The following is a 9,483-nucleotide window of genomic DNA, read 5'->3' on the forward strand; positions in this document are numbered from 1 at the left end:
GGGGGGGCTTGTAACAAAACCCAGCGTGACAACTGTCTCTCATGTCTCCCCCACAGACATCTTTCCCCCGTCGCATGCCCAGGCCCTTTCCACCTCTGCTCGTCCCTGAGCCCTCCTCCCCACTGAGCCTACCCTCTCAAGGACAAGGAGACAAGAGTGGGATGACTTTTCAACATTTATTGACAGGCGGCATTGTTCCTTAGCAGGCTCCTGATTTTCATTGGATGGTGGCATTTTCAAGATGTGGCAAGAGGGTCGTGAAGTCTGGTAAAATTCTCAGGCAGGAGTTTGGTGGACATGCTATTTTGTGCAATTAGTATCTTCTACACCTCCGCCTGTACCTGCGGCGGCAGCACCCTGGTGAGACCAAAAAAGGTAGTCAGAGGAAGACTGGGCTCTGAGAGCCCCCAGCCCAAGCCCCAGCCCACCCTCAGCTGGGCCCACTTACTCATGGCTCTCCTCCGTGCCCGGCATCTCTGCCTCCTTCGTCTGCGACATCTTTGTCTCTGGCGGCAGCATCTGCTCCGGCTCTGGCTGCGACAGCATCTGTACCTGGCCATGGTGCGGGATGGGCTTGGCCTGAATGCTCAGAGCAGGGCACCACCTTGGCTGAGCCAGCCAACCTGTGAGCAGGTGGAACTCTGTGGGCTGTAAGTCAGGGGCCAGCTCTGCAGCCTCTTATAGATGCCAGGAGGCCGTCGGTCATTGTGAGGGCAAAGGGGCTAGGACCTCACAAACCATGGCCAGGTGGCCTGCATCATGTCCATATATGGGCATGTGAGGGGCGGGCAGGCCCCCGAGCTTAGGGGCTGCCTATGTCACAGCCGGGGCAATACAAGATGACTCCTCCGTGGGAACAATCATCTAGTTATTCAATTAACAAAATATTACTGTTAATATTTTGGCCTGCTCCATGCCAGATTTTGGCCTAGGCCCTGGTATATAGTGATAAACAAGACAGACATGCCCTTGTTAAGGAGTATTATTATTTTTTGTTTTTAAAAATTTTTTTTATTATTTATTTTATTTACGTATTCGTTTTTGAGACAGAGTCTCATTCTGTCACCCAGGCTGGAGTGCAGCAGCATAATCTTGGCTCACTGCAACCTCTGCCTCCTGGGTTCAAGCAAACCTCCGGCCACGGCCTCCCGAGTAGTTGGGAATACAGACATGCAACACCACACTCAGCTAATTTTTGTATTTTTAGTAGAGACAGGGTTTCACTATGTTGGCCAGGCTGGTCTCAAACTCCTGACCTCAGGTGATCTGCCCGCGTCAGCCTCCCAAAGTGCTGGGATTACAGGCATGAGCCACCCTGCCTGGCCGCCATTATTATTATTATTATTATTATTATTATTATTATTATTATTTGTAGAGACGGGCTCTCCCTATGTTGCCCAGGCTGGTCTCAGACTCCTGACCTCAAGCAAACCTCCTGCCTCTGCCTCCCAAAGCACTGGGATTACAGGTGTGAGCCACCACACCCTACCCCTAATAGACTTTATAATCTAACTACAGAAGGCATGAATGAAGTAGTCCTGAAGAATAATTGTAATAGTGACAAATGCTGATAATGGAAACCTCGGGTTTCTGAGGATATGTGCTGGGAGAACTTGACCTCAGGTGAGGCTCTAGGGAGAGCCCCAAAGGGGTGCTGGTGAAGTGAACCCTAAAGGGTGCCAGAGTAAGAGGAAGGAGGAGCACCTGGGAAGAAAGAACTGCTCCTGCAAATGTTCTGAGGTGGCTCTGGATGTGCAGTTCTGTTTCTATGCAGGGTCAGGCAGCAGGGGATCCGTGGAGACAGAAAGTGATCGAGACTGCCAGGGCGGGTGAAACAGGGAGCAGTTGTGCCGGGCTTCCTTCTGGGCTGGTGGCTTTGGAACTTGGTAGAGGCGGTGGTTACACAACATTGTAACTGTACTAAATGCCACTGAATTACACACTTTATTTATTTATTTATTTATGAATGAATGAATGACAGGGTCTCTCTCTGTCGCTCAGACTGGAGTGCAGTGGCGCAATCTCGGCTCACTGCAAACTCCGCTTCCTGCTTCAAGCGATTCTCCTGCCTCAGCCTCCCAAGTAGCTGGGATTACAGGTGCCTGCCACCACTCCCGGTTAATTTTTGTATTTTTAGTAGAGATGGGGTTTCACCATGTTGGTCAGTCTGGTCTCGAACTCCTGACTTCAAGTGATCTGCCCTCCTCAGGTTCCCAAAGTGCTGGGCCTTGAATTACACATTTTAAAATGATGAATTTTATGTTACGTGGCTTTCAGTTCAGTTGCAAACACAAAAAGTTCTGAGGCCAAAAGGTGCTAAGAGGTGTGAGGGATTGGAGCAGACTGTGGTGTGGGGCACTTGGCATGGTGTGGGTCTTTTCCCCAGCCCCATGGATTTTAGGGGTAAAGAGGGGAGCAGTTAGAATTGGTTTGTCTGCTTAAACAGAAAACCGAAATGAGTGAGTTGAGTGGAAGTTTTGTTTTTCTGAAGGAGCCAGAGGTGATGTGGGGGGTCATTAGATTGTCCCTGTTTGGGGCATACACATGCTGGAGGATTTAGGGGTGATGACATATGTTTGCCAACTACTCTCAAGGATTTACCCATAGAGAAAGAGGGAGAAGAAGGGAGAGAGAGATGCGGGGGAGCCGAAGAGATGTGATAGAACATTCACAACTGGCCATGCCAGGCGCAGTGGCTCACACCTGTAATCCAGCTCTTTGGAAAGATCGGCTGAGACCAGGAGTTTGAGACCAGCCTCAGCAACATAGAGCCCATCTCTACAAAAATAAAAAACTTATAAAAAAGATTTTTTAAAAAAACACAATTGGCCAATCTGTGTAAAGGGGAGCTCTTTGTCAGGGGTTCTTGCAAATTTTCTGAAATTTTGAAATTATTTCAAAATAGATTATTAATTTTTTTTTTTTTTTTTAAAGAGCAAAAGAAAACCCAGGGAGGTCAGCCAGGGCTGGTGTGAGGCTCCACCCTTATCAAGGGTCCAGGCTTTTATCTTTCAGCTCTGCCTTCAGCAAGTGCTTTCTATCCTCAAAGTTGCCTCATAGTCCAAGATCAGGGCTGTCGGGGATGGCTGTGCAGTTTGTGTGCTGCTCCAAGCTCCCTGCCAAAGGGATTGAGTGGAGACTGAAATGCAGCCCGTGGTCTGCTTGCCACCCCAGGCCCTGCACTCACAGGGGATGCTTCAGCCCATGGGAGCTGTCTTTTTCCTAATTTGACTTCTCACAGCAGAAGTCTTGTCCAAATTTGAACAAAGGCACACTAAGGGCTAAACTTGGCCCTGCTGGAGTCCCACCCATATCCACCATGGAAGCAGGAAGGAGAAAGAGGAGGGGTGGCAAAGAGACAAGGTCTAGCTCTTTTGCCCAGGCTGGAGTGCAGCGGCACAGTCATAGCTCACAGCAGCCTCAATGGAATCCTCATGGTATAAAGAGCTTTCCCAGATGCCCTGTCCAGCAACTTCCCCTTCTGATCACTGGCCTCCCTGCAAAAGCACACTGCCCCCTGGGGTAAAGCAGGGCTCCTAGAAAGGAGAAGGGGCTGGTGGATACCAGGTAGACAGTTAGTACTGTCTTCCCCAAAGGGGATGGAGCCCACCCCAGACCCCAGCAAGACGGGGAAACCATGAATTTGAAGCTAAAGTCTACTGTTACTAAGAGGGATACAGTAGCACATAGTAGGTTAGCAGTAACTTTTCATTCATTGATTCAGGTCTAGATTGATATAAAATTGTTACCCCCAATCCTCTAACACTTACTCCTTTTTTTTTTTTTTTTTTTAAGATGGAGTTTTGCTATTGTCGCCCAGGCTGGAGTGCCATGGCACCATCTTGGCTCCCTGCAACCTCTGCCTCCCATGTTCAAGCAATTTTCCTGCCTTAGCCTCCTGAGTAGCTGGGATTAGAGGAATGTGTCACCACGCCTGGCTAATTTTGTATTTGTAGTAGAGACGGGGTTTCACCATTTTGGCCAGGCTGGTCTTGAACTCCTGATCTCAAGTGATCCACCCGCCTCAGCATGAGTCACCACACGCAGTCCAGGGTGACTGTCAATCTTTGACATCCCATCAGGTTCCTCTGAGACCATATGGGTTACCCTGTCTCTACTAAAAAGACAAAAATTAGCTGGGACGGTGGCACTTGCCTATGATCCCAGCTACTCAGGAGGCTGAGGCTGGAGAATCACTTGCTAGGATTACAGGTGTGAGCCACTTTGTCCAGCCACACAGATTAGTTCTAAGTTCTGGAAAGAGGATGCCCTGAAGCTAGGTGGTGGGGACATTTGGCTTCATCTGGGGTCCTGAAGCCTTCAGTGGTCATCTGAAATTTTGGGTTTGTCACAGCAGCTGGCTGTTACTCTAATATAGTACTTGCCACTCACTGATACTGTGTTTATAATTTGTCTCCCCAAGTGGAATGGAAGTTCAGTGAGACTTTATTTTGTTCAGTGTGGCAATCCTAAGAATAACCTGAACTAAAAGGAACTGAAATATTTGTTGAATGAATAAGTGAATGGCAAATGGATACTTTGTACAATAAGGTTCTTTTCTTGACTTTTTCCACATCTAAAATCGTGTTATTGTGATTTTTAAAATGACGTTTAGCCTCTCCCTGCCAGCCACCCTACTTCTGTTTGGTATGGTCCTTGGCACTGGCGATTAGGAATCACCAAGACTCCTACCAGTTTAATACGTGCTGAGTCTCAGAAGGGGACATCCAGTACTGTTCCCTGAGGTCCTAATTGGGCAGTCACAGGGCTTGTCCCTCTGCTGACCCCCACATTTGTGTTGTCACAGTGGCCTCTCACCCCACCCTGTTCAAGGAGAGATGTCACCAAAGGAGGAAGGCAGGGGTAGGGGATTGCGCCCCGCTCTGCCTCTGGGAGGGGTGAATGCAGCAGTTCATTCCCAGAATAATGAGAGGATAATTTGGCAGTAGGATGACAGTGTTTTAAACGTGCCATCATACCCACAATTCCATAGTCAGGGATTTCTCCCAAAGAAATTCTCCTGCGTGTTCATAGAGGTGTGAGATGGAGGGTGTTCATTAAAGCATTGTTTGTGGGGGAAAATTAGAAATAGCTTAATGTTCATCTTAAGGAAATGGTAAATCAATTGTTGCCATGTTGTAGCATAGCTCACAGGCATTCAGAACCCTGGAGAGTGATGCGATGTGGACATATCAGTCTATGCTATACCGAAACTGAGTGAGTTGCTAAAATGTAGGGTGTCATCTCATGTCTGTAAAAAGTTTAGAAATAGCTGGGCGCGGTGGCTCAGGCCTGTAATCCCAGCACTGTGGGAGGCTGAGGCAGGTGGATCACGAGGTCAGGAGATCGAGACCATCCTAGCTAACACAGTGAAACTCCATCTCTACTAAAAATACAAAAAATTAGCCGGGCGTGGTGGCGGGAGGCTGTAGTCCCAGCTGCTTGGGAGGCTGAGGCAGGAGAATGACTGAACCCGGGAGGCGGAGCTTGGAGTGAGCCGAGATCGTGCCACTGCACTCCGGCCTGGGCGACACAGCAAGACTCAGTGTCAAAAAAAGAAAACGTTTAGAAATAAACACTCACATACACAGAGGAAAAAGTCTAGACTGTGATACATTGACCTGACAGTGGGAAGTGGAAGGCTTCACTTTCTACTTTATTCATTTCTATATTTTGGGGGGATTTTTTACTGTAAGGGTAAAGATGTGACTAAATGTTGAATGAGTTATTTCCATGAACAAAAAGAAAAGAATGTCTGTAATCCTAGCACTTTAGGGGGCCGAGGTGGGTGGATCGCTTGAGCCCAGGAGTTCAAGACCAGCTCGGGCAACATGGTGAAATTCCATCTCTACAAAATACACAAAAATTAACTGGGTGTGGTGATATGCATCTGTACCTCCAGGTACGCTAGTGGGAGGACCACCTGAGCTCAAGGAGGCTGAAGCTGCAGTGAGCCATCATCCTGCCACTGCATGCCAGGCTGGGTAACAGAGTAAGACCCTGTCTCAAAAAAAAAGAATAGTAATACCCATTACCATTTCTAAGCACTTACTGTATGCCATGATTCTATTTAATTGTGAGGCTATTTTTGTTTTTTTTTTTAATAAGCTTTTTCTGGCTGGGCAAAGTGGCTCACACCTGTAATCCCAGCACTTTGGGAGGCCAAGATGGGTGTATCACTTGAGGTCAGGAGGTCAAGACCAGCCTGACCAATATGGTGAAACCCCGTCTCTACCAAACTACGAAATTACCCGGGCATGGTGGTGTATGCCTGTAATCCCAGCTACTTGGGAGGCTGAGGCAGGCAAGTTGCTTGAACCCAGGAGACAGAGGCTGCAGTGAGCCAAGATCATACCGTTGCACTCTAACCTGGGCAACAAGAGCAAAAGTCCATCTCAAAAATAAATAAATAAACTTTTTCTTTTGGGAAAAGTTGCAGAGTTAGTAAGGGGATTTCCATATACCTCTCACCCAGTCTCCCCCATTGTTAACATTTTACATCACTGGGGCACATTTGTCACAATTAAAACACCAACTTTGGCACATTAATACTTACCAACCAGGCTCTAGATTTTATTTGAATTTCACCAGCTTTTCTACTAACGCTCGTTTTCTGTTCCAAGATCCAGTTCAGGGTACCATACCCAATTTCTCCTACTATTAACATCTTACGGGAGGATAGTGCATGTCACAATTCTTAAATCAGTAGCGGTGCATTATTATTCACTAAAGTCTGTAGTTTCTTCAGATTGCCTTAGTTTTTCCTCAGTGTTTTTCTGTTCCAGGATCCCGTCTCCCTTTAGGCTCCTCTGGGCTGTGACATTCCTTTGTCTTTGATCACAGTGACAGTTTTTTTTGTTTTGTTTTGTTTGAGACGGAGATTTGTTCTTGTCCCCCAGGCTGGAGTGCAGTGGCACAATCTCCACTCACTGCAACCTCTGCCTCCCAGGTTCAAGCAATTCTCCTATCTCAGCCTCCCGAATAGCTGGGATTACAGGCGTGTGCCACCATGCCCGGCTAACTTTGTATTTTTAGTAGAGATGGGGTTTCTCCATGTTGGCCAGGGTGGTTTCAAACTCCTGACCTCAGTGAACCACCCACCTCGGCCTCCCAAAGTGCTGGGATTACAGGCATGAGCCACCGCACCCAACCAATCATGCTGACAATTTTAAGTACTGGTCAGATATTTTGTGAATATTCCCTCTTCCTCTATTTTTTGGAATAGTTTGATTGAGTAGGATTGGTAGTTTTTCTTTAAGGGTCCGGTAGAATTTCGCAGTGAAGCCACCAGGTCCTGGGCTTTTCTTTCCTGGGAGACTTTTTATTAAGGCTTCGATCTCATTCCTTGTTACTGGTCTGTTCACGTTTTGGATTTCTTCACGATTCAATTTTAGTAGGTTGTCTGTGTCCATCAGTTGATCCATTTCTCCTAGATTTTCCAGTTTATTGGCATATAGTTGCTCATAGTAGCTACCAATGTTCCTTTGAATTTCTGCAGTATCTGTTGTAATGCCTTCTTTTTCATCTCTGGTTTTGTTTCTTTGGGTCTGCTCTCTTTTTTTCTTAGTTAGTCTGGCTAACGGTTTGTCAATTTTATCTTTTCAAAAAACCAGCTTTTCGTTTTGTTGATCTTTTGTATTATTTTGTTTCAATTTCATTAATTTCTCCTTTGATCTTTATTTCTTTTTTTTCTACTGATTTTGGATTTGGATTGCCCTTTTCTAGTTCTTTAGGATGCATCATTAGGTTGTTTATTTGGTCAGGTATTTTGTAGAGTGTCACTCAATTGAGTTTGTTTTTGTTTTTGTTTTTGTTTTTTTGAGATGGAGTCCCGCTCTGTTGCCCAGGCTAGAGCGTAATGGCAGGATCTCAGCTCACTGCAACCTCTGCCTCCTGGGTTCAGGTGATTCTCCTGCCTCAGCCTCCTGAGTAGCTTAGATTACAGGCACACGCCACCATGCCCGGCTAATTTTTTGTATTTTTAGTAGAGACGGGGTTTCACCATGTTGGTCAGGCTGCCTCAAACTTCTGACCTCATCATCTGCCCACCTCAGCCTCCCAAAGTGTTGGGATTACAGGCATGAGCCACTGTCCCCGGCTTCCACTGGGATTTGACTGATATTTTTCTCATGACTAGACTGGGATTATGTGTTCTGGGAGGAAGAGCTGGGAGGTGAGTGCCCTTCTCCTCACTGCCTACAAAGGGGATGTGCTGTCTGGAGGACTAACTTGATACCTGGCTGAGGCAGTGCTTGTCAGGTTTCTTTACAGCAGAGCTACTGTTTTCCCCTGCGTTTGATACTGTGCTCGCTCTTCAGAAGGAGGTCACTCTGTGCAGCCCACACCTAAGGGATGAGAGTTAAGCTCCACCTCCTTGAGGGCAGGGCATCTTCATCACTTATTGGAATTTTTCTGCACTGGAGATTTGTCTCTTCTCCATTATTGATTCATTAATTTATATCAGTATGGATCCATGGATCCTGTATACTTTGGGTGTAATCCAATTCTACTTTATTTTGTTGTTCAAATTGTTCCAGCATTAGCCACTGGGTGCCTTTCAGTTGTCTCCTGTGTCCCTGTGACACACTCCATCACTGTGAGATTTTGAGCAGTTCCTTAACTTTCTGGCACCACAAGATGCTCCAGGCTCACCTTGTCTATTTCCTATTTTAGACCTAGAATCAGCTATTTCTCCAGGGAACCCTGGTTCCTTTCATTGGTGAATGGTATTAGAAACCAAGATCTGGGTGCAAGATGTGCTCATGGCTATGGGGTGCTGTTGCTTCTTGGCCCTCTTAGTGGACAGAACAAGGAAATTTGTGTGTGTACTAACCTGTATGTACACAAATCTATATTTCTATATGTAACCATCTATGATACTGTTTTAGCTAAACCTGTTTATACTAACATCTCCAACTCTAATCCATGGTCATCACATGGATCATTCTAGATACCTCTCCTTGCTCATCTGTAACAGTGGGAAGCCTGGCTCCTATCATCCTCCATCCATTTACTTAATTGTTCCCTTTCACTCTGCATGTATGGTGGCTTTAGAATTGTTAACCTTTCTAAAGGCTGGGTACAGTGGCTCACACCTGTAGTCCCAGCACTTTGAGAAGCTCAAGCAGGAAGATCACTTGAGCCCAGGAGTTCAAGAGCAGCCTGGGCAACATGGTGAAACCCTACGTCTACAAAAAGCACAAAAATTAGGTGGGCTTGGTGGTGCAGGCTTGTAGTCCCAGCTACTAGCGACTGAGGCAAGAGGATTGCTTGAATATGGGAGGTCAAGGCTGCAGTGAGCCATGATCATGCCACTGCACTCTAGCCTGGGTGACAGAGCTAGACCCTGTCCCCCCAACCAAAACAAACAACAACAACAACAACAAAGAAAACCCCCACCTTACCCCGATACCTTTCCAGTCAGTCAGTCAGTTATTTATTTATTTATTTATTTATTTATTTATTTATTTATTTATTTATTTA

General features: G+C 46.4%; 1 protein-coding gene across 1 annotated transcript; it reads right to left on the minus strand.

Annotated features, from left to right (window-relative positions):
• Positions 1-157: 157 nt before the first annotated feature.
• On the minus strand, positions 158-657 carry PRM1 (protamine 1). The gene is made up of 2 exons (XM_023231102.1): positions 449-657; positions 158-357 (listed from the first exon to the last, which is right to left on the minus strand). Exons 1-2 carry the CDS (start codon positions 558-560, stop codon positions 314-316), a joined length of 156 nt encoding a protein of 51 aa, XP_023086870.1. The 5' UTR covers positions 561-657; the 3' UTR covers positions 158-313.
• Between the last annotated feature and the right edge of the window lie 8,826 nt (positions 658-9,483).

Source organism: Piliocolobus tephrosceles, chromosome 17 (genome assembly GCF_002776525.5).
Source record: "Piliocolobus tephrosceles isolate RC106 chromosome 17, ASM277652v3, whole genome shotgun sequence".
Lineage (NCBI taxonomy): Eukaryota > Metazoa > Chordata > Mammalia > Primates > Cercopithecidae > Piliocolobus > Piliocolobus tephrosceles.